The 25,572-nt window shown below is 39.3% G+C and overlaps 1 protein-coding gene across 6 annotated transcripts; it reads right to left on the bottom strand.

Annotated features, from left to right (window-relative positions):
* Positions 1 to 319: 319 nt before the first annotated feature.
* Positions 320 to 23,845, bottom strand: hps3 (HPS3 biogenesis of lysosomal organelles complex 2 subunit 1). Of its 6 annotated transcripts, none has more exons than XM_012851086.3 (25): positions 23,737 to 23,845; positions 22,202 to 22,374; positions 22,018 to 22,089; positions 20,388 to 20,481; positions 18,033 to 18,106; positions 17,409 to 17,621; positions 17,166 to 17,235; positions 16,729 to 16,817; positions 15,783 to 15,900; positions 14,635 to 14,788; positions 14,460 to 14,542; positions 14,116 to 14,290; positions 13,876 to 13,960; positions 12,690 to 12,847; positions 12,389 to 12,490; positions 9,479 to 9,587; positions 7,997 to 8,217; positions 6,283 to 6,460; positions 5,860 to 6,093; positions 5,571 to 5,768; positions 5,303 to 5,479; positions 5,083 to 5,187; positions 3,092 to 3,298; positions 2,926 to 3,013; positions 320 to 973 (listed from the first exon to the last, which is right to left on the bottom strand). In XM_012851086.3, the coding sequence occupies exons 2-25, from the start codon at positions 22,250 to 22,252 to the stop codon at positions 846 to 848; spliced, it is 3,183 nt and encodes a 1,060-aa protein (XP_012706540.2). In that variant the 5' UTR covers positions 22,253 to 22,374; positions 23,737 to 23,845; the 3' UTR covers positions 320 to 845. The 6 variants fall into 6 exon arrangements, with proteins under 6 accessions (XP_012706540.2, XP_012706541.2, XP_035996721.1 ...); XM_012851087.3 differs by having other exon boundaries at positions 13,876 to 13,957; XM_036140828.1 differs by having other exon boundaries at positions 14,635 to 14,785; positions 23,737 to 23,844.
* Between the last annotated feature and the right edge of the window lie 1,727 nt (positions 23,846 to 25,572).

The following is a 25,572-nucleotide window of genomic DNA, read 5'->3' as shown; positions in this document are numbered from 1 at the left end:
ATTATTTCCCTTGGGAAATAATTCATATTAAGATGCTCAATACATAGTTATAATAATATTAAGATGCTCAATACATAGTTTAAAACTTCAATTACATGCCAGCAACATTTTTTTAAGATTCCTGATTATTGAATATCAATGAGAAAAACTAACTGCAAGCAACCATGAGGTCATTCCCAGACATTATTACCAATCATTAATTCCCAGAAATTAATTATTGGTATTGTTTTATATTAAGTTAACAAAACTATTTCTTAATAAAATTAAAAAAGGAGCGAGACATTTTCATAAAATATTCAGGAAGAACAACAAAAGCAGCTTTGTGGTTTGAGTAAAATATTTATTTAAGACTCAGTTTCTTTCTCCATCGCCAAGACACCTCATATAACGTAAATTTTACTCAATTGTGAGAAAAGAAACAAAGCAGGAATCCAAGATAATCTCCCGACTGATTTTACAGCCGTGAAACTGTCCAGAAATCTCTGCATGAAAGCATTTAAAAGAACAAGATGGCCATCTTAAATAGTTAAATATAAACAAGGCATTCACATGGTTTATAATAGATATACTTTATTTACATTAGATACTGAGAAGCTCAGGGGAAATAAAAATAATGTTCTCAATCCAGTGCAGCAGGAAATAAATACATTTTAAGATTTAACCAACATGGTTGAGTGTTTGATTGAATTTTATTGATCCTAAAAGCAGCAGATTGTCTAAGACTAACCAGATAAACGGCAACTCGGCAGGCAGAATCACCTTCCAGCCCGGTGATCGACCTTCGCCCCAAACCCCCCAGGAGCTCTGACTGGTCCCCGGCGGGTTTCTGTCCTCCCCGAACACGGTCAGGCCAGCAGGTGTCTTTGGCTGCAGGTGAGCAGGTGAGGCAGGAAGAACGACGCCGCGCCATCGTCTGGGATGAGCTCCAGGAACTCTGCGGGGCTCGTCTGCATGGCAACCACGACCAGCGTCTCTGTTGGCATGGAAACCAGCACCAAGGCACCCATGTGATTATATAGCTACAGTCCAGCACAGTGGTTCTCAAGCCCCCCCCCCTAAATGTGACTACAGCGCTGCAACTGCAAGTCAGCGGGACAAGTAGCAAGGGATTCTGGGTAATCCTCAGAGCAACGGCTCCACTGTGTTATGAATGTCTGTGGATAAATAATGATGATAATACGCTGCTGAAAGAGTATAAAACTTAATGTAGTTGTGTTTTGTTTTTGATATTAGTGTAGACGTTATTTTTGGTCATATTTCCAAATTTTATTTGGGGCTGGACGATAATTCATTAACAATCTATATCGATCGACACACTTATATCGATGATAGAAAAAAGGGTCAATAAAAATTTCAATAGAATAACAGTTTTCCTTGCTTTTGCATTTAAGCCATGTACGTTAATTTTACATCATTACATCCTTCCAACCAATTACAACACAGACCCAGGAAGCTCCGCCCCTTCAAAGAGTTCAGAAAGCACACGTTCTTTTTTTCTTTTTTAAAAACCTAGTTTTAGTTTTAAAAAACTTTTTTTTAGTAAAAAGTTGGTTGAATAAAGAGTTGAGTTTGAATTCAGTGTTTGTGTGTTCTGCATCTAAAAATATGTCACTAAGCAATAGTATAAAATAACAAGGGCTGCACTTAAAATATATGTTTTGAATTTGTTGATAATTATCAATATGATAATCTATTTTATCGACATGCTTTTTTTCTATATCGGCCAGCCCTACCTCATAACAAAGCTAACTAACGATGCTGAAGTATCTAAAAGTTATAAACAAGGTTAAAAAAGGGTTAATTCACCATTTTTCAAGGAATCTGAGCAGCATTTGATCAGCTCGGGTTCACTAAAATACTTGAACTTTATAAACGTGGCAAAATAATTATCGTAAGATTGTACAGTCATCCGTTGTGGGCATTCTCTGCAGTCCTTCTGTGGCTTTTATTCTGTTTATATCGATATTGTAATATATCGTAGGGCTGGACAGCAATTCAATAACAATATATATTGATCGACAGACGTATATTGATGATAGAAAAAAGGGTCAATAAAAAGTTCAATAGAGTTACAGTTTACCTTCCTTTTGCATTCCAGCCATGTAGGTTAATATTACAGTCATTACATCCTCCCAACCAATCACAAACGCAGACCCAGGAACATTCCGTCACCAAGCTCCGCCCCCTTCAAAGAGGTCAGACAGCATGTTCTTTTTTCTCTTTTTTAAAACTTGCAGTTTTGGTAAAAAGTTGGTTGAATAAAGGGTTAAGTTTAAATTCAGTGTTTGTGTGTTCTGTATCTAAACATAAGTTGCTAATCAACAGTTAAAAAAGAGGCCAGGGCCGCACATAAAATATTTATGTTTTTTAATTTGCTGATAATTATCGATATCAATCAATATGATTTCTATTTTATCTATATACTTTTTTTTTTTTTTATGTCGTCCAGCCCCAATTTTATTATTGGAGCTCACAGCCGACTAAAAGTAGGCAGGATGTGAACATTGTTGTTTCATCATTTGTTTTGTCTGTAGGTGAGCTACATGCTGGATTAAAATATAAAAAAATGACAGCTGTTGGCAACCGTTATTCTTGTTTCTAACCGTCATAAAATGTGAAAGGGGATTATTGCTAGACAGGACACTGGAAAAAAAAAAAAAAAAGAAAAAAAAAAAGAAAGGGGATTCTGTGTATCCCACAGAGCAATAGCAAAGAGAGAGAGCAATAAAAGTCGAATTTTTTTGACATTTATGTAAAGGTTTTGCTGGGATGGTGAGTTACTTTTGAACGGGGGGGGGGGGACACAACAGAAGACATTTGAGAACCACTGGTCTAACTTATGTTAAATTGGCAAGAAAAAGCTCATTAATGTTAGATATTCAACTACAGTTTAAATATGTTTTTTTTTTAACAAAAAGCCTCCACCTTTAAGAGCCCCCAGCAGGATGCTGTTGTCAGCGGCTGCCCTCGTCCGACTGCACAGCTCAGGAAGAAGCTTCTGCCACCAGAGGGCCTGTAAAGCACAGACAAGTCAATCAGATGGTAAAAAAAATACATAAAATGAAATAAAAATACCACACTCAGTACAGACCATGTGTTTATCCTGTAACTGGTGGTTGGCGTAGGCTATAATGGCCTGAGGACAGCGGTCCAGCAACTGCTCGATGCTGCTGCCGTAGTGCCCCCTCCTGGTGGCACAGAGCAGGTGCAGGCTAAAGCCCCACAGGGTTTCCTCAGACAGACTCTCCAACAGAGGGGCAACAGCATCAACAGGGAGGGAAGGACCGCATAGCAGGGACTGCAGACAACAGCAGAGATTATTACCATGCAAATCACTGGACGAAAGAATCAATTGTCAAATTTAAAAAAGAGCCGCCAAAGCTACAGCTTTCATCCTCAGCTGCTAGCTGGAGACACGCTGCAAAAAGGCAATTAACAGTGAAGTAAAAATGTCATGAAACAAGAACATTTTTCCTTGACTTTAAGAGGTAAATAAGATAGTTTGCCAATGGAATAAGACTTTTGCACTTAAAATAGGAACAATTATCTCCATCATCTTATTTCAAGTGCATTATATCTAATTGTCTTATTTTATGGGTAAAAATGCTCATTCAATTGGCAAATAATCTTAATAACCTGCACAAATCAATGAAAAATACCGTAATTTCAAGAGAATTTTACTTTTGGTTTCCTTTTAGTGCAGATATACAGCTGCATCTCAGTAAGTTGGGATATGAGTGAGATTTCAGTAATTTAATGCAATAATTAATGACAAATCTATTACAAATACACACACAACAGTGAAAAACAAAAAGTTTTAATATAACATTTGTCCACTACAGGTTGCTATAATAAGAATAAGAATTACTTTATTGTCTTGCAATGGGGACATCTGGGTGTGACAATGGCAAACACACGGACAGATACACACTAATATTAGCAATGAGGAAAACAGAGAAGAAGAAAGAGTAAACCTGTCTAATCTGAAGTTGGCTCTAAAGAAACACCAAGAGTAGAAGATAAGGGTAAATACCAAAGTAAATACTGAACAAAGGAAAACACTATTTAACAGTGGGGGGAAAAAAGATGACCTCAGCTCGTCTGCATTGTTGGATGTACCGTCTCTCATCCTTCTCTTGACAATAGATACTCTGTGGAGCTTAAGGTCAGAAGAGTTTGCTGGCCAATCAAGAACATTATTAGCAAGTACTGGGGAAAAAATGTATGCGTTTTATTCCATTGGTTTCGTATGGTTTCCTCTCATGATGCCATTGACTTCCGGTTTGAGCTAAGTGCTTTTATTTTGTAGAGCACGTACCTACTGTCCCAAGCTGTGTAGTAGCGGCTAGCTCATTTTCCACAAGCGTGGAGCCGCGGCATCATTACGTCTAGTCCCAGCAGCTCCGAAAAGGCAAAAGGTGTGTTATTCTAAATATTTTATATGTATGCGATCGCTTCTCTGTATTTATTTTGCATAAATTCAAGTCAGCATTTAAAATGACATAATGTGAAATGAAAAGCTACTCAAATGTTACGTGTTTCAGCTCTTACGGCGGAGATATGTGGATTTGAATGCCACGGTTATGGAATATAGTTCTAAAGGAATTAAAATCTCATGAAACCATCAGTAAAGTCTCCTCCTTGATCTGAGGCGGCATGCTACACCCATGTCTTAAATAGATCAGAGTGTGAATCCCTTCATCCTCATTGCTTGTGGCATTTTTTCCTTTCACTAAACTTTCCATTAGTTCTAATGGAAAGAAACTTTAGAAAGAAGCCTATTCAGATTACCTTTCTTGTGCGCGGTAAAGAAATAAACGTTTGAAAAATATCCCTCTGTGTGCAAACAACTTTCCACTGCTTCTCTGATTTAGTGAGAAGAACAAAGGCACGGCTGTGGAAAAAGTTATAAAAGACTGAACCAGCTTTCCTGCGTGTGACCTTCACCCAAAAGAATAATATTTGTGACGTATTGCGAGACCAAAACAAATGGTTAAAAAAAAAAAGATGCTAACTTTTCCACTATATTTTTATCTTTTTGCATCCCAAGCAGCAGAAAAATGATATAAATATATAATATACCTGCAGTTTGTGTAGCGCCTCCCAGTGTTGATAGCTGGAAGTTTGGACCGGGTTCAGGAAAGTGAGCCACGGGTAAAGAGCACCATAATGAGAGCAGGAACTGATCTGAAACACAAAAACATGTGGGCAATCCTAGAAATACGGAAACCTTAATTTGTGTAGCAGAAAGAGGTCGCCTAGACAAAAAATCTCGCAGGTAACGACGACCGTGCAACTTTACCAGGTCGTCAGCACTTTTCAGGGACTTGTGTTTCGTTGGGGCTGCGCCGGGCGTCAGCCGGTCGATGTAAACCGAAGCCAGCCGGAACAGAAGCTCCTGAATGACGGCATCCTGGGAGGACGCCATCAGCATCGCCTCCCAAAAGTCCACCTGCAAGCTGTTCTCACATCCCAGCTCCTGCACACGGACAGAAGCAGGATCAAAGTAAATTTAGCTCTACGCCGTTCAGATGGATAACATGTGGCTGAAACGCAACGGTGACGCAGACCTTGTAGACGTGGTCCGCCTGCTCCAGCTGAACCTTGCTGTTCTCGTGTAAGGCCACCATGGCAGCCACCAGCAGTCCAGGCTGGGAGTCGGCCAGCTGCCGGGCCAGCGCTGTGGGACAGACCTGAGCGTGCTTGCCTCCTCCGCCGCCGTGCAGCAGCAGCCTCGGCTCCTCAATGAACCCGTACACCAGCAGCATCTGAGCGAAGTGAAAGGGTTAAAAAAAAAACAAAAGTATTTACGAAGTAAACGGAGCCGTCGCCATTTGTAACCAACCGGGTCGTCCTCACCTCAGCATGGCGCTCCATCAGCTCTGTGTACTGAGCCAGGTCGCCCAGGCGCAGCATCATGGCCGCCATGGTGATGGTCAGAGGCACCGACACGCCAGCGGTGTCCTCCCAGCATCTTAGAATCTGCAGCGCCGCAGCGGCGTCGACGTTCATCATGCACGGACTGGCGCACACGCTGACAAGCATCGACGGCTCCGACTGGCCGAAAATCCGAGCCACCTCGTCAGCGTCTTCCTGATAGGACGCAGAAATGGTACCAGTCATGTTTAGGTTTTTTTTTTTCATCATCTTATGAGCTAAAAGAAGCATTATTGCAGCAAAAGTAAAAGTGAGCCGCTATCGATAAACTGATGAGACGATTATCTGAGAATCTAATAAAAACAAAACCATATTCAGAGAGAACCTAGAACGGCTGTTTCCTACCTGACTGAGGGTCTGATCCGTTTCCTCTAACAGGAAGTGTTTCAGATAAAACAGGAAACCCGGTCCGTAGGTGTGAGGGCTACCTGGAAGTGGGCGGTTTCTGGAGATGACTTCAGTGACTGACAGACCGGACATCCTGTAGTACGGCAAAGCCAGGTGGCAATCCTTCTGGCAACCCCTTACAGGACAGAAAGCAACATGCATGAGACCCAATGAGACGGGGAAAAAACAAAGTGATCTTGTACTCATGTATCCCTATTAAAGCTATAGTTGTTAATCCTGTTGAGAAACACTGTTATACAGGGTAAAAATGGTCCTTCCATCCTGAAAGTAGTCACTACATTATGTATTCAGAAAAAGGAGGTTAAAAAAATGTGAGAGCTGCAGGCCTGTAAAAACTCTGACCCATCCCTGCTGTTCGTACTGAAGGCAGGGATGGGTCAGAGTTTTGTTCCCGCTCTCACTCTCCTCTGTCCCTCTAGTACTGGAGGTATCGCCTTAGCTATTGGTTTTCCCACATGCCAATCATTCTCACACGCTCACGTAACGCCAGAGTGTGTGCTCGTTCCTTCATAGTTTGCGCTTGCTGGCAGCGCATGCGCACTTCTAGTGTTTGTGTATCCGTTTAGCTTAGCTACTAGGTTAGCAGCTAGCCGTTCACTGTAGCTCCGCAGCTAGGTTAGCGGTTAGCTTAGCTGTTAGGTTAGCAGCTAGCCGTTCACTGTAGCTCCGCAGCTAGGTTAGCGGTTAGCTTAGCTGTTAGGTTAGCAGCTAGCCGTTCACTGTAGCTCCGCTGCTAGTTTAGTGGTTAGCTTAGCTGCTAGGTTAGCAGCTAGCTGTTCACTGTAGCTCCGCTGCTAGGTTAGCGGTTAGTTTAGCTGCTAGGTTGGCGGATAGCCGTTCACTGTAGCTCCCCTGCTCTCACCGTAGACTTTGAACATGGCTAAGAGTCACAAAAAGCAAACCGCGTTCATGCTTATGAAAAGAAGAGGAAGGCCTCAGTAGAAAGAAATAAGACCAGAGTGGATTTGGGAGATTTTTTTCACACAATCCCTGGCCCTGAGGAGCGGAAGAGTAAATAAGATGGTCTTGCGCAGTTATTCAAAAAGGGATTTAGGGAAACTTTCCAAAACATTGCCAACTCTACCTTTAAGCTCGAATTCAGGCATGTGAGGATAACAAACTTAGGTGTTGAATCAGCATCTCTGTGTGTGGCTTTAATTTTTATCTTTTGTTGCAAATATTCAACTGTGTGCTGCTCTTTACGTCAATCAGTGTTTCATTTGGAAATCAACAGCTGCTGTAAAGCAAAAGAAAAAAGTTTGTTTTTGCAAAGAAGAGTGAGTGACTGATAAAATGCATGACACGCTCGCTGATATGAAACTAGAGAAATGAAAGTGTATGCAAAGATGAGTCCATAAACCCGGTTCTGCACGTAAAACTGCACTAGTGTCCTGGAGTCAGGCTTTTGACTCACAGGTGATTAAGAGAAGCAGGGAACAGGAGAAAAGCTTTAAGAGCCTGTCGCTCTTCAAATATTTGTTTATTTTACTATCAAATGTGTGATGATGCGGGTCAGTTCATACTGGAGCATGTGACTTTACCTGAGAATATTCAGGTAGTGAACTGTGAACACGAACAATTTGTTTTTAATCAGTTTGAGCCGAGTTTGGAGCTTGTTCCTGTGGATGATATGCACAGCATGACATGGTACCTGCTGAAACAGTCTCCAAGCTGGGCACAGTTCTGTCTGAACGCCTCCTCCAGCTCCTCCCTCTGGGTCTGTGCAGCCATCTTTCTGGCGCCGTCGGCGTTCTGCCGCTGCTCTGATGACTGCAGCAGGGAGGAGCGGAGGAGGAGGTGAGCTTCACCGAGGAGGTGTCGAAGACTCAGGCCCTGTGGGTTGTTCTCTGCATAGCGCTGGCTGTACTCAACCTGCCGCACACACACACACACAATATATACTTATTAAAAAAAAACACACACAACACAAATACCTTCAGAGAGTGTTTATATTTATATTAGGGCTGGGCAAGTTAACGCGTTAATTTTGCGTTAACTCATTAGACTATTAACGGCGATATTTTCTGTAACGCGCGTTAACGCATGTTGCTCACATGCTTTTATTTTGTGATGGTCTGTTGCTGCGGTGTAGGGGTTTGAATCAGAACAGTAGGTGGCGATAATGCGCCAATAACCTCGCTGTCAGCCCAGCCTCAGATTCAAAGAGGAAGAAAAGTGCTGGCCGGAAAAAAAACAAAGCCGCCATGCGGAAGGCGGTGTTTCCCGCAGGAATTTGCTTAGGCGAGGCGGTGAGTTGGCGAACGGAACAAGTTTTGTGTGCGGAGCGGAGCGGGGTGGGTCTGCATCGACGCCGTCGGTGAAGTCGCTTCTCGTTTCAAAGTATCCATGTGTTTTTGCCTGTTTTTTCCTGCCATTCAATATATGCACGCCAGAAAGCAACAACAAAAAAACGTGTGTTAACGTCAAATAAACATGCAAGCATATCGAGTTAGCAAGCATTTCAGTTTAAAGTTCTTCCAGCAACGAATATGACAGAAACAAGTTAGTTGTAACCACTGCCAAGTTAAACTTTGGTATTGAACATAAAATGGTAATGCTGCTCCCTGCGGTTACCTCAGAAATTGCCTGTTTTTGGTAGATTTTTTCCCCATAAAGAGAATTCCCTGTCAGTGGCAATAAGCTTTAATTTATTATTATTGCTATTTTTTGTTTTACATGTTTAAGTTGAGCTTTACACTAAATATGTGTTACTGATAAGTGCTACAAATGTTACAACACTTTTGTTAATGTGGCAGCAGAACATTAAAATAAAAGTGCTCTTTACACTACTTTTTAATTAATTCTCGGAGTTTGTAAATACAATGCGATTAATCATGATTAATCAGGCAAATTATGCGATTAATCGCAATTAAATATTTTAATTGTTGCCCAGCCCTAATATATATAATTTAATTATTTATTTTTGATTCAGTGGCCCCTGAGTACTTTACTACTGGAAATTTTTGGCCCCCATGGCAAAAGATCTGGACACATCTGCTTTAGGGAAACTTCCTTCTGGGAGAAATTTTTGGTTCTCATTAATCTTTTTTAAGAAAAATTACAAATGTATGTACAAAAAATATGAATTCTAATATTTATGATGAGTATCGGTTATTTAAATAGTGTTTGTTACCATCTCCTGGTAGAGTGTGAGGGGGGGCACGGTGTCAACAACATAGAGATTCCAGCCATGTCCAACAGTACTGGGTTCTTTGGGGGACGGGGTTGCCCACCTCCTGGTCCTGGGGTCAAAAACAGCGAATAAAGCCAATAAGCCAGGAATAAGCATGTATGGGCTAGTTATCTTTCCATTTATTCCCAAAGATGTCCACACAAGTGTTTTGTCCCTGTACAATTCCACTTGAAGTCGACAAAACTTCAGATTCACTGAAATATAAATCAAAAAAAGATCTTTCTATTCACTAAAAAGGGGGAAAACATTTTAGAACAAAAACTCAATGCAAAATATGTTGTATTTATCTGAATCAAAAAATTTATTGAAAGTGAACAATGTGGAAAGCAAATACATGTAACTCTTGACTAGTAAATAATTTTGTTTCCTTCGTAAAACATTGCTAATCAGCTAACCAGAGCTTATAGATGGAGAATTGTCAGAACAGGAGACAGCAGTCTTGCCTTTGAGTCTCTTTGTCTTTTAATTAAGCAAAACATCTGAAAAGAAGAGCCTCTGCAGTGCACCACTTACTGTGGAGACATTGAACAGAAAAGGTTCCCAATAGGTTTCATTCTACTGAGACAAAAACATTAATATTTCAGATTTATTTATTTATTGCTCCATGGCAATTTTTTTTTTTTTTTACAAAAACAGTCACTTTCTGTCATACATTTCCCACAATGTACTTCTGGGTTGTTGTTTTTTTGCCAGTGTATGATGAGTAAATGTGCTTCTAATCAATTTCCCACTGGGGATGACAAATTTACAGTGGACATTAAACGTCTAAAGTGAGATTTTACATGCATGATAAACAAACAGACGACAGAGGAAAGTGTTTATGATCACCATTACAGTAATCACATCTCCACAACACTTTCAGCAAAGAACTACTCAGAACCCATGCAATCACTGACAGAAGAGCGGTACTAGCATGAAGAGGAACAATGTTGCACATAAATAAAAGAAAAGTTAGTCTACGGTTAGTCAGTGTGTTAACATGAGCATCCGATTCATCTAAAATCTGCATGTTGCCATTGTGCCAGGCATTAGGAGCATTATGAACACTGTTGCTCTGTTTTAATGTTGATTTTGGTCCTTTTTCAAGATGGTGTTCTCACGTAGTGGGAGATTCAAGACTATTTCCAATGAAATCTGGTTAAGTCAGCCATAAAAATAACAGAAAGAGCGCTTTAATTTCAGTCCACACTTTTAAGGATGAAACGATTAGTTTGCTAACGACAGAGAGGCACACGCTGGGTGCAGTTAGCGGAGTTAAGGGTTGCCAGGTCTGAGCGCTAAAGTGGGAATGGTTGTCTATTTTAGGCCAAGCTGCAGCGTCACGCCCAAATCTGCACATGTATTTTACCTTTTAGAGTTTTGTATTTTATCAAGAAATACTACCTATGAAAAAAGAGCCCGTATAAAGACAATGAATATTTCATAACTCTACCCTTTAGAGCAAGAAACTTTACATTTCAAAATAAGGGAAACGTGCAGAACGGCTCATTTTTCCCAAGCACAGGTACTTCCTATTTAGTAATAGTTTGAATAAAAAAAAAAAAAAATGTATACCCATTGTATAAAACTACAGGTCAGACATGTTTGTCTCAAGATTAAACGTGTTTCATGTTTTCTTGAGATGCCAAGAAAATGAATTAGTAAATATAATATCATAATTTTCTCAACACAAAAGATTAGGATCCATTTTGTTGTTCTATATGTTGTCAGAAAACCTGAAGGTCCCTGGTTCAATCCCGGGTTCCGGCAAAGGGTTTGTATCTATAAGGAGTGCTTAGAGTATTGCCCTTGGGTCCTGGAGGTTCTGGGTTCAAATCCCACAGACTGTCACTCTGACTGCCTTAAGAAGACTCCCATCCCCAGAATGCACTGCTGCCTAAGGGATTGTGTTAAATGCAGGGGCCGAATTTCACTGGAATGTATGGTACGGCCACAATAAAGATGCCGATTACATTATTTTAACTTTGGACTTGAAAGATGATTACAGTTTTTAAAAATCTTTGCTTCTCGTCTTCTATTCGGTTAAATCCGGATATTTCTGCAGAGCTTTGTTACGACGCGCACTGACAGGCTGCGGTGTCTTTACAACAGAGTTAATTTAGAATGTCGTTGTCCTTGTCTCCAAAACGACTAAGACAGCTGGGCTGCTGGAGCCGACGGGTCTGCTGGAAGAATTACTTGGAGGAAGCATTTGAAGAAGCTCTGGAAGTACGACTTCCCAGTGGAGGTTTGATGCAGAAGTTTCACGGCCTTTACTAGTTTAGGCATCGAGGGAGAGCAAGAGAGGAGAGCTGCTAAATGCACATATTCGTCATTTCCGGGTTTGTTGGTTTGATCAAATGAAGATTTCTGACTGGGACGTCAGGCCGTTTTAGACTAAAAGTTACAAATTTTAGGCAAACCTGATTACAGGATTATAATCCATGGCTGTATTATAAACCCACCCTCAAAGAAGTTTTATATAACACTTAAATTCACACACAATTGACCGAATGAATAAACTAAAGCAATATATTATTTTCTCTATCTTAAACATGATGAGTTCAGAATTTTTTTCCACAAGCTAAAATCTAGAGGTCACAGGAACATGAACATGATCGTCTCGTCATGGCAAGAAAATAAAAGTTCTTAATGAGAGAAAACCACAACAGAAAGTTTTGTTTGATTGTTTTTTTTTTAAATTGCAGATTACCGTTAAACGCTTCACCTTAAAACAAACTTTAAATGGTATTAAAAAATTATATCTGATGTAAAAGTTTACAGTCCGATTTGAAGGGTTTTTGCAATGCAGCTTGACCTGAAAATGACAACCAACTCTCCAGGGGGGTGGGGTGGGGGGGTTTGTCTTACAGGAAGGGCCGTGACAGAAGGTTCTCCAGAGCTGGTGTGGTTGCGGGATCGATTCCCACCGCGAGGAAAATACCAGTCAGCATGTTGTGCTCTTTCAACTCGCTAAAATCACAACACACATGTGTACAATAAAAAGGTTTATAAATGCATGCCTGCCTGCAGGAGCGCATGACTACTGTTTCATAACAGGCAGAAAATTAATGAGATATTTGATAAGGAACCAAGAAGATTAAAAAGAAATTCTATAAAATATGAAGCCTGAGAATGTGTAGGCATGGGTACCGCATGTTGTGTGACTTACAGGCTCCTGCGTTGCGTGTGGCGCTCGGTTTCCTCTGGTGTTTCTGTGTCAGCAGTGGAGAGCAGGATAACATGGCAGCCGTAAGCACACACTGACCGCAGACCGATGAATAACTGCATTCTGAGCGCACACACCTCCAGACTGCACGGTGGACAAGCCTGTCAAACACACAAACGTAAGTAGGTGCTTGTCTACTTATGGACAGACACCAGTGAATGAAAGAAAAAGTTATTTCCACATATGCTCAAAACCACCTGAAGACCATAAGATAAAAAGATCACACAACATCTGAGCAAGGGGGTTGGTCAATGGGGAGATCAGGTGGTTTAAAAAGTTACATTTGGCTAGATATCATGACTACATGTCATTTAAAGACTTCAAACTCTCAAAGGGAAGTCTGTTTATACTTGTATATCACTGATGAGATAAAAGGCACCTTTGGGTATCAGGTAATTGCACCCAATGATGAACCAGACTCGTTGAGGTCCACGGTTCTCTTCCTGGTTGATGTAATTTTAATTATGATGTTCAATGTTGTGAATTACCCCATATAAAGAATAAAGATCCATGACATCGTCGTGATCTCGACTTTCCACACATTGTTTCAATTCATAACATTGATAGTGTGCGTTAAATTCAGAATTTTAAGAAACACAAAAACCCTCTAAAATTATCTTTATTCTGACGTTTAGCAAGTAGGATTTGATGTGTTTTTTCCAGGGCGTGTAAAGATTTGGTGTAAATCTCAAATGTCTGCATCTGTTTTCTGTCTGGCCACCAGAAAGCATCGACGAGACCAACACACCTAAAAATGCAGCATCAGCAACACTGCAAAAATAGACCTAAAAACAAGACATTTTTTCTTGAAATTAAAGTATTTTTCCTTGATTTGAGCAGGAAAATAGGACTATTTGCCAATGGAATAAGATTTTTGTACTTAAAATAGGAACAATTCATCTCCATCGTCTTATTTCAAGTGCAGTTTATCTAATTATCTTATTTTAGGGGTAAAAATACTCATTCCATTGGCAAACAGTCTTATTTACCTGCTCAAATCAAGGGCAAATACATTCATTTCAAGAAAATTTTACCTATTTGTAGTTCTCTTTTTGCAGTGAATACGCCCCAAACACGCTACTAAACAAACATTTAACGTCAGAATTAAAGTAAAAGGACTGAGCTCAACCTTCATGGTGGTGTCAATGTAGGGGTCTTCCACCCTGGCTGCTACTGCGGCACAACGCACCGTGAAGGACTGCAGGGCGTTCCTGCTAGGCAGACGACAGTACGGGTTTAGATTTCATGTTTCAAAAATGAAAATAAATCCTTTCGGATAGAGAACAAAACAGCCATGTGAACACTTTAGTATAATCTCTGAGATGCTTTCTCCACAGAGTGCCAAACTTTTGGGTTTCTCCAAACTTACTTTGTTATAACGTGCAGCAGGTGATCCGTTAGCACCGCCTGCAGCACCTTCTCTGGGTACTGATAGGCAGAGAGGAGCTCAACGCCGCCCCTCAGGCTGTACAGGTACCCAGCGGTGGGAAGGGAGAAGAAACAGAACATGCAGGCCGGGCCGTCCACAGACGCCGACTGGTTACCTGCAGAGAAAGAGATTATTACTGTGAACAATTAATGAGTGGCTGATCTGGTTTTCAGAAGTCTGCACCCAGAACGGTTTCTATGGATCATTACAGCTGAATATTAAGCTTAATTGATATGATCCATTTCCGATTTCTGTGTAACTGTGGCTGTCTCGCGGCGACGTACCGATGAACATCGGGTAGAGCTGCAGGGAGTGGAGCTGCATCTCCTCCACGCCGCAGCCCTGAAAGAACTCTGGAGTGAAACGCCTGCAGGACGGGCACAACGCAGGTAAAAGGTCACGACACTAAAAAAAAAACGTGATCACGACGTATTTCTACGCCACGTTCCTCTCACGCACCTAAAGAGAACGTAGGAGAGCGTGTAGCGCCTCCTGTCCTCCAGCCCCGTCTGTTCGACGTTGACGGGGACGTCGCAGTCCTTGGCTTGATCGCCGAGAAGCTCCTGGTGTTTCGGAACGAGGAGGAAATCGCTCTGGTCTTCTGGATAATCTGCTGAACACACACACACAAACCGTTCCTGGCATCTATGCATTGAAACCACGTCATTACACAAGGTAATCCAAAGTGCTGTACAGGACATCAAAGATAGAAAATAAAGCCTCTGCAGAAAGTACCGCATTAAAGAGAAAGATCATGAAATATTAACGTTAAAAGGCATTAAAGGTGTTTCATTAGTCATTTTGTTTGATCAAAGGCTGCTTTAAACAAAAACCTTTTCAACCTTGATGGAACCAAAGAGCCGAGGAGCACAGAAACCAAACGCCGCCTCACCTTGTTCAGTTCTGAAATGTGTATTTGTAAGAAATCAAATAAAGACATATTGAAGTTTACGGTTTTGAGCAGACGGAAAGTTAAACCGAAGTGAATCTTTTAACCAAGGCACCAAGGAGCAACGGCTCTCTAATGAGGTCCACAACAATTAAACTAATGTAAACCAATCTGATTAAACCTCTTTTCTTCAATTAAAATTTATTTATATAGCGCCAATTCATGAAACATGTCATCTCAAGGCTCTTTCCAAAGTCAGACTCCATCAGATCCTCCAGGTTGGTGAGAAAGTTTCCTCTCTAAGGAAACCCAGCAGGTTGCATCAAGTCTCTCCAAGCAGCATTCACTCCTCCTGAAAGAGCGTAGAGCCACAGTGGACAGTCGTCTGCATTGTTGATGGCTTTGCAGCAATCCCTCATACTGAGCATGCATGAAGCCACAGTGGAGAGGAAAACTCCCCTTTAACAGGGAGGAGAACCTCCAGCAGGACCAGAACCAGGCTCAGTGTGAACGCTCATCTGCCTCCACTCACTGTATACATGAAATAACAAACTGGGTTCTGTGTGTGCATGAAGGTGATCATAAAGAAAAGAGTAGGAAAACCGCATTGCTCCCATTCTACTGGACCTTCTGACCCGACCTGCTTTATTCTACATTTCTGCTCCTCTCCAGCCTGGACATGAAACATCCGTCAGAATAAAGGAAATGACGTTTTTACCGCTCTTAGAGGAGTCCGACGGGTCGTCCGCGGCTGCGGGCTCGGTCGTTGCTTCCAGCTTCAGAACCAGAACTTCAAGCTCTGCCTGGACAGCCACATAACCTCCACACAGCGCCACCTAAAGGGGAAACCGGGTCAGGACAGACAAAGTTTGAATATTTTCAATATTGGCGAGGATGAAGCAAAACAAACCAAGTCACAAGAGTTCTGTTATCTGAAAATGTCTTAAATGTAAGAATATAAAAACCATAAACATACAGCAGACAGGCAAAAATTTACGTTATTATTAGACTGTATATTACACCCTACATTTTAAATATGTTAGACCATTTTAATTATAATAAGGATCAAAAGTGTTTTACACCTCAAATATCTGTTTTTTCCCCCAAATTAGTTTAGAACGAGGTGATGATATTTTGTATATTTTTAATAGTTCAGGTAACGATGAATAATACACTTGTCTGACTCATTACAAAGTAAACGCTTTACTTAAAACAGGCTTTATAGTTTTTGATCTAATGTCTAATTAAAATAATAAGTAAAATAAATCTTTTGCTTTTTTTTAAACAAAAATTGTTGTCTTTTCTTGTGTTTATTTTAATAGCATTTTAAAATTAAAAAGCTTTGTGGATTCAAATAATGAAGAGAAATGAAATTAAACATTTTAAAAACACTCCCAAATGCCAATGAGTAAAATCAATCTTCTGTTTTCCACAGACCATTTTTACTTTTACTTCTTTGGAAAATATATGAAGATATGTAATAATTCTACCAGAAAAAATGCAAATATATAATTATTGAAATTGTGAATTTGAGACAAAGCTTAAAAACTGAGTGAAACTGAAACGTTATTAGCAACTAATCATAAGCAATTGAGGCTGAAATTTTAATTTGGAGACATTTTTATTAGTAAATTTTAAAAAAAGCACGGAACGACTGAAAATACCTGCTTAGGGGTAATCTTTGAGAGATGCAAGATGACCGAACGTTCAAAGTCCAGAACAGAAAGATCCTGATTTGGACAAGAAGTTCGACCTGTGAGGAAAAAAATAAAAATCAATATTAATAATAATAATAATAATAATAATAATAATAATAATAATAATAATAATAATAATAATAATAATAATAATAATAATAATAATAATACAAGTCAATTAAATCACAGCAGCAAACTGACGATCAGTAAAGACACTTTCATTCCCTCAGAACTTCTTAAAAAAGGTATGTTTTAAATTATATATATATTTTTTGAATGTTTGATGACGGTGACGGTAAAATGAAAGTTTAATTTCTTGATTCTCATTACGAGGTAAATTGTAGGACTTGCTCTACAGTATATTTTTCTCTTTAAGGTTTTGAAAGTTTCCCACATTGAATTACCTCGACTCTGACTGCAGCTCTGCTCCGAGTTCGGCCAGGAGCTCTGGAGGTTCTGCTGGTTCTCCTTTGGCTGTATTTAAGAGATTTAATATTAAAATCACTAATAATAAATCTGTTTGAGCTGAGCAGTAATTTAAAATGGATTTTGAAAAGACAGGAAACATTTGATTTGTCTTGAAGTAGAGTTGGACACTCATACGATCTGACCAATAAGGTCAGCACTGCTCCGGTCAGGGTTCTTACCAGGTTCTGTTGGGTTTGCCTCCTCAAAGCAAAAAGAACCAGCGTGTTCTCACAGGCGACCAGGAGGTCTCCCTTCACCGAGCAGCAGGCCAGGGCGACAGGAAGCCCGGACAGAGGGATCTCGATGATCTCCATCTGCACGCCGCCCCAAACGGACGCCCCACGGAGCAAGTGGCCCAATAAACGCACGCCGATACGGGCCTTCTCCTCCGCCTGAACAGAAAGCAAAACACATTTCACTACCACAAAACTCTTAAAAAAGGAGCAAAATACAGATTACTTTTATGATTAAATAAATATTCTGGATTTCAAAGATTATCTCATATTTTTGCTCACTTGGAACACAAGGAAGGTCAGCATGAAAACTGTTGTCTTAAGGGTTTAAAGAATAAATTAAGTAAACTATGACTAAATAAAAGTCAAGTGTTATATGGAGCATTTTTAAATAAGGACATTCATACATTTAAAAGGAACATGTGGGGCAATATAAATTGATATTAATTTAAATAATATAAGAAAATCCTCCTTAAAGCTCACCATTTGTCTCTCAATAGCTATCGCAAAGAGGGATAAATGATCCAGGAAGAGTTCTTACTTTAATTTTAGACAATTTTTACAGTTTACCTGGTAGCGCCAATTTGTGTAGACTCTCAGATAGGTGGCGCTGTTCTTTTCCTCGATGGTTACCAAGTAGTCTCCTGAAAGAGAGAAACAATTAGAGCCACGACGATTAAGGACTCAGTCACGTGGCATTTTTTATCCGACTCAAGACAGCTGCTTTGGAAACACTGAAGAAGAAAGGAGGAAAAATGGCTGCATAAAGGAGAATGGAAGGGTGGCTCAGTGCTTTCAACAAGTATTTATACCCCTAGGGCATTTTTTCACTTTAAACCCACAAACTTAATATATTTCAATGTGATTTTGTAGTATATATTAAGCTTACAAAAAGCATAGCATGATTTTGAACTGGAAGGACATTTTTGATTGAAAATCTGAAAGGTTTGGCCTGCATTTAGCTTTATTCAGCCCCCTTTTAGTAGGGCTGTGCATAAAAAATCAATAAAAAGATTAATATTGTTGTTTTTAAAAATGATTTAATATCGATATTCTGGCTTTCAATATCAATATACCTCCCAACCCCTAGGGGGCGTTATTACAGCGCACCATTACTGTTCACAGCGAGGAAGAGGAAGTGAGATAAATTTGCGGAACGGCCGACAGGATTTTAGAAGCGCCTTCATCCCTAAAATCAGACGTTTGGACACATTTTTGGTTTCTGCGATACGTTAAATGCTGTGAATCAAATGCACTTTATTTTCCTGTCAATATATCAGTGTTCAATAAATTCAACATAAATATAATATTTGGCTGGTTTTGTTGATTGAATGACTTTGAGCATTAATTTGAAAGTAATAAATATCGATATTGGAGTCAAATCAAATCAAGCTGAGCTATATCGAGAATTGTATGGAATCAGAACATCCTAGATGAAACCCAGCCCAATCCATAAGTCAGATGATTTTTTTGTGTGTCCTGTCTGGCAATGTGGGAACAAGAATTGTTGTCTTAATGCCAAAAAGAGCCCAACAGATTTTACTTTCACAAATGGAGCCTTACTGCTTTCGTCATAGTGCTCTGCTTGATATATATATGCAAGCTTTAATAGATTTTATGCTGGGACTATTTCATGTTCAGTGGACACAGAAACGGGAAGATAGAAGAGGAAAAAACAGATGAGACAAAATGCTAAAAAGGGAGAAAAGGTGGAAAGAAAGGAGAGGAAAGGGAGAGAGCAGTATAACATCCTCAGAGTCTGCTTCTACACCTGCAAAGAGAGATATAAAAAGAACAGATAAAGTATTACAGGTACAAACAACCAATGCCTTCATACAATCACTGAATAATATACAGTATTATTTAATACGACATGTATAAAGAGACAGGAGAAGATAATGATAAGGGTTTTCTGTATAGAAGTGAGTCTGTAAGAACCTGGATCCAAGCACCTGCAGGTGTTTGTGAGAGTGAACTTGTGTGGTAAAGATTCTCAGTCATCATGGTCATTCCAAAAAAAGTAAAAAACAAAGCAACTGGACTTGTTTTCCGTAGTTGAAGATGTTTCGCTTCCTCTCCAGGTAAGTCAAAAACTTACAATACAGCTATAGAATTATTTCCGGCCAATCATCACCTCAGTTCTCACCCTCATTCGGGTGATCAAAACATTGTTCCTTTAAACCAGGATTGACTCGTTACAGAGGAGTGGACCAGTTTCGGTTCAATTTGCTGGCTTAATGACTTTAACAACCGCCCATTACTAAGGGGTGGACCTGTTTCTGTTGAATTTGCATGTTGTCTAAGCCATTGCAAGGCCTTTGTTGGGCAATGGTATAAAGCTTGGTACTGCACATTACTCCAGACTTTTTGAATTGAGAAAGCTTCCGGGAGTGGAAGCGAAACGTCCCCATGAGAAAAATGCTCAATAGTGGTTGTGAGGAGTCCCTTCCAGAGCACCGAGGCAGACGTCAGGGGAACCAGAACCCCAGATGCCCAAAGGGACCCCCAAAGTAAAGGAGCCCAAGAGGGACCAAGAGGGAAAGCTGCCTCCCCAGGAGAGATGAGTCCCAGGAAGCCCCACAACAGCCACAGCGCTAAAGCCCCCGGGAGCCGAGAACTTAGTAGGAATACAGCCGGATGATGATGCAGGGCAGCTTTTCCCCCGCAGGGACAGGAAAGTTGGTCAGAGTACGATGGAAGGTTTATTGAGTTAAACACGGGGCAGTCCTGAAAGAACAACTGTTAAATGCTTCAAAAAACCTGATTCACCCTAAAGCAGGAAAAAAACAAAACATAAAGCCAGAACAATGCAGTGGTTTGATCAAAGCACAGTCATGTATTAGAATGGCCAAAAAAAATGGATAAGTTCAAGGGGTTTGAATATTTTTGTGAGGTGCTGTAGGGGAGAAGGGGACGTGCTCGTACCTATGGTGCTGTACTGGATTCTCCTCACCGTGCCCATGGTGGCAAAGCGGCAGATCAGAGGGCAGCCCTCCTTTTCCAGACAGAACACCTCCACCTGGGATCAGTTTTTAAAAGACATCGCTCAGTTAAACATGGAGATGAACGTCTCTTCCAAACATTTGTTCGTTAAGCATCACATCGAAGTGCCGCTGCAGGATGAAAAATATCCACAATGAACAGAATGTAAACAGTTTTATGTGAGGAGCTCAGACCTTTTTTAAATAAGTTATTTTCATAACATTGTAAATGTTTTTAAAAGTAGAAACATACAGATACATTAATAAACAGACAACTGGATACTGTATTTTTCTGATTATAAGGCGCACTGGATTATAAGGCGCACTAAATATTCTTCCCTAGTGTGTAATATCACTCCTCCACGTCCGTAGCTCTCTATCCGTCTCTATCAGGAGGACAGAGTAGCTGGACTACACTGCCCTGTTTCTAGCATAAGGCCAAAATAAACGTAACTTTTATATTGAATTAACTTACTAGGTTTATTGTTGCTAGCGCGTACTCTAGGCTGCCTTTACATGAATGCACTTCTAGTTTAGATATTACAGTCAGGCAGTCTGGTAGACAGCTCAGGGGTCCTATCACTGAGCTATATAATACACTGGAGTGCTGATTTTGCCAAAAAACTGAAGTCACTGGCCGCCATCTTGCTACTCCCTATTCTCACAGAATCCCATAGGATTTAGTTGCAATAACAAGCAGTTTTCTGGCTGTGTGAAAACGTTTCACAGGTAATTCTACAGTCGGTGGATGTACTAACACTGTCAACTACTAGGAAATTAGGTGCTGAAATATTTTACATGTTATTCATATTAAATATATATATGTATATATAAGTATGTGTATATGTATATATATGCATACACATATGTAAATATATGTTTTTGAATATTGTTATTTATATATTTATAAATGTTAAACATATATATTTAAATAAATAAAATGCAAAATATTTCATCACATGACTTTCTCAGTACTTGATAGTTTTAGAACATAACATAAAAGTATATGGCATTTGACATTTTAAAAGTCTTAAGCCCCCCCTGAACATGAGAAAATCCTCGTTATTCGATGCTGTAGCGCACATGTTCCCTGGTTACTGGAGGAAAATAGGGAGTACCAATATGGCGGCTGGTGGCTTCAAAGCGACTCATTCAAACAGACGGTGATTAGCACTCCAGTGTATTATACAGCTCAGTGGGTCCTATCAGGTAGTGACACAGTGTACCGTAATCCTCCTAATATCCATTGAGCAGAGCGGCTTTGTTGCTAACCAAAGTCATATTTACACATGGTAACACATTTTTGAACATATTTTACCACATAAAATCAGTCAGTAAGCACAACAGTAATTATATATAAGGTGCACCATCAATTTTTGAGAATATTTAAGGATATTAAGTTTGTCTTTTAGTCCGAAAAATGCGGTAAGTTTTATTTGGATTTTCTCAATATATCGGGCCATAAGCTCTGGCCTAAGCACAACTTCCCATTTTTCCTGTTCTGTCTTTGTATATTTTAAACATGATGCTAAAAACCCAAAAGAATAAAAATGAGGAATGTACTCTAAGCGGACCTTGCATCCTCCTGTCGTCACCACAAACAGCGCTCCGCCTCCACAGCACACGAGCCCAGGTTCCTGCTCCACCTGAGCCGCGGAGTAAAAGACGTTAAAACAAACATGAAAAACTATAACTGGGGCAAATTTGTTGTTTTCGTTTGGTTACATACTGAGTCTGACTCAGTAGCAGTCTGTTTACCTGTACAATCTGCTGTGAGGCGAAAGGATGGCAGTTGTAGACATGCACCATGTTTGGTCCTGGTTTTGGAAAGGAGGTTCAGCAACAGGATGGAAATTTAAATACTAACTGCTTTCCTGTCCATTCAGTTTGGTTTATTTATTCTTCTGGAGGCGTCATCCACTGGAATACTGCTGCAGAAACAGTGAATGGTCTCATGTTAATCCAATCGTCCTGTTCAGACAACCTTTGTTAGGAAATCCTCAGGATGGTGAGTGTATCAGTGGCTCTATTGTTTCAGGTGTAACAAATCAAAAAATATAAAGTTATGACTGTGCAGTTAACTATATTCTAACAAAACTTCAATTAAGGCATCAAACAATCACAGAAACTATCTATTTAACAAAAAACAGCTACCAAAATTGTTTAAAACTGCATGAAATTACTGTGGCTACAACATTGACTAAAATAACAATTATTGTGTTTTTACCCTTAAACTGAAGAGTGGTGATGTGACATAAATTGATTATAACAATGCAACAAAACAATTGTTTATGTAAAATATAGTAAACCTACAGCGTTTGCCAATTTAAAAAAAAAATAAAAATAAAAATAAAATAATAATAATAATAATAATAATAATAATAAATATATATATATATATATATATATATATATATATATATATATATATATATATATATATATATATATATATATATATTCAAAGCAGTTTAAATGTGCATATTATTAAAAGAAAAACATACAGGTTTCCCCCTGTCGGACTGTTGCAATTGAATAATATCCTATTCATGCTCCCCTACTAGATAAAAGCATGCAGTTTGATGTATTTTTTGGAGTTAGATAAAAACAAGATAGACACATGATGCAGAAATACCGATACGCTAATCCTGTGATTCCTCAATGTTTGACTTTTTTTTTTTAAATAATTGACATTAAACAACAATGCCTGTAAAATTATTAAAATCTGAGTAAACAGAACGGTCCACACAATACTCCAGACAAGACCTGGACCAGTCTAAGGTTTAAAATTTGATCTAATTTAGGTGTCAACGTAACAAAATATAATGACTTTTTAGCTGTAAAAAAAAAAAAAAAAGCAAAGATTGCACGACTAAAACTGATTTCAGCAGATTATTCACAGATCTAAGTAACACACGAGTTTAAGAAAATTAGATCTTCAACTCTATCAACAACTAACCTTATTTATATCATTAGGAGGAAAATTCGGAAGCCGAACTCTAAAGATGCATGTTTGACATTTCATCACTGCCAGTTTCAGAGTTAAAACTAGAAGCTACTTGGCCTGTAATTCGCTGTTTCTCAGCAGGTCAGAGGCTGAAACAAAGCGGTCCTGCAGGCTGTCTGCTCTTCTCACTAATCCATATCACATGCTGCAGTCTTGTGAGCAGCAGCTCTGGTTGTTGAAAAGAAATTCACACAACCAGCCAATTCGCTCCTTCATTCCCATTCCAGCTGCTTTGACTGATATTTTACGCACAATCAAAGACAAATTAGTAATCTAAAGTACCTACATTGCTGTCAAGCCCTTCGCTTTTTCTCCTTCTTCCTCATTGAGCGACTGCAGCAGTTTATTGATGAGTTCAAGCCGTAAAACAGGAAGTAAAGCGTCTATAATAACAGCCCTCCCTGCCTTGATTCTGATTGGCTCTCGAAGCTGCTCATTTGCGCTCAATCCTGTGATTGGTTACTGAGCCGACACAACGGAAAGGATGAGCCGTCTCTTTAATTTTAACTATTTAACGACCAAAGTAAGTTTTCATTGACGTTTATTTAAAAAAAACATGCACCAGTTGTGTGTTTACAATGATTATTCCTTCTTGTTTTGTTCTGTTTTACAGTCTCGGCCATGCTTTGCTTTTCCTGGTTGCCCTTGCCTTTTAAATGTTAAAGATGGACCATGTCATATATATTGGGAAGACTGGGAGTCTAAAACTGAGGTTAAATATCTGCATTTTGATTCAAAAACTCTCTGTTATCAGATCTGAGTTACCGGGAGGACAACACCTCTGCCACGGATGAGAAACAAAAAGATGCCAGCTTCGGGTTATCCTAAATGGGCACGAGTCGTCATTTTCGTAATTTTGTGATTTATTTGCTAAAATAAATATTCTAGTCTTTAAAATGCCAGAATTAGCACATAACCTTAGATTTTTGTATGTCTTCTTATGTCATTTGAACAAATATCTTAAATCATATTAGATTAAACTGTTACTCTGTACTTAAGAAGCCTTTTTGTAATTTTTTTGTTTACTTTTTGCTTGAGTAGTGCTACTGTTACTTGAATATAATTTTTGGTTTCTCTGGTCACCTGTTATTAGCTATAAATGTTGTGTTTTAGTTTATCAGTCTCACACTGGGAGCTTTGTACCTTTAACCAGATGGGAACAGTGTGTCTAAACGGCCTAAAATATCAGCTAGAACCCATTTACTGCCTGATATGTGTTGGCTAGAACCAACTGTTCCCCTGACATAGAAACAGGAACATTTTGAAATGAAGTGTGCAATGGGGCTAATTTGGGGTTTCCTCCAAGTCTTCTGTCACTGTTTTCTCTTTTCAAACAGGACCAACTGGTGGCAATGACTAGAAAGAAAAAAATCTGTAATTTTGAAGAGGCGTGTAATTCAAAATACCACAAGGGGGCAATAGTTGAGCAAAAAATGCCTGTATGCTGTATGATTACATGTTGTTGTTGGTTTTTTTTTGGCAGACATGACTTGTTCCTGCTTCAGCAACCATGTCATTAATTTTTGCACAGGTGTACAAATCTGAATTAGAATGATTTTACAGTGTGCCCAACAGACTTGTTTGGCTAATTAGTTTGTCTACAAGAGTTTGGGAGGAGGTCATGTAATGAATGTGGGTATATGTGGGAAATTTTATTTAAAAGAATTATTTAAAACCAAGTAACTTTTATTTTGTGTCATACTGGATGGTCTCTAGTTCATCTGTGGACGAAATGGCAACGTGTCTGTAAAATATTGTGTAAATATATATATATATATATATATATATATATATATATATATATATATATATATATATATATATATTAATTTCTGCTTTTTTGAGGTAAATCTTTTGTTGTTTCACTCCTGTCAGGATGGAACATTTTTACTTTGCACGTTTTTAACCAAATACTGTGCTTATCTGCTTTTCTTTGATTTGAAGGGATGCAGAACTACAGTTTGTTGTTCCTTTATTTAAAACTAAATGTCTATTATTGGAGAAATACGCTTTGATTTTCACACCTAATTAGTTTATATAAAACGTGTACACTGTATGGTTTGGACAGACGTGACCTCGGGTGTGTGCAAACCTTGGGACTCCATAGCGCCCCCTGCTGAGC

This window comes from Fundulus heteroclitus, chromosome 9 (genome assembly GCF_011125445.2).
Source record: "Fundulus heteroclitus isolate FHET01 chromosome 9, MU-UCD_Fhet_4.1, whole genome shotgun sequence".
Lineage (NCBI taxonomy): Eukaryota > Metazoa > Chordata > Actinopteri > Cyprinodontiformes > Fundulidae > Fundulus > Fundulus heteroclitus.
This window is presented reverse-complemented; position numbering and strand designations above follow the sequence as displayed.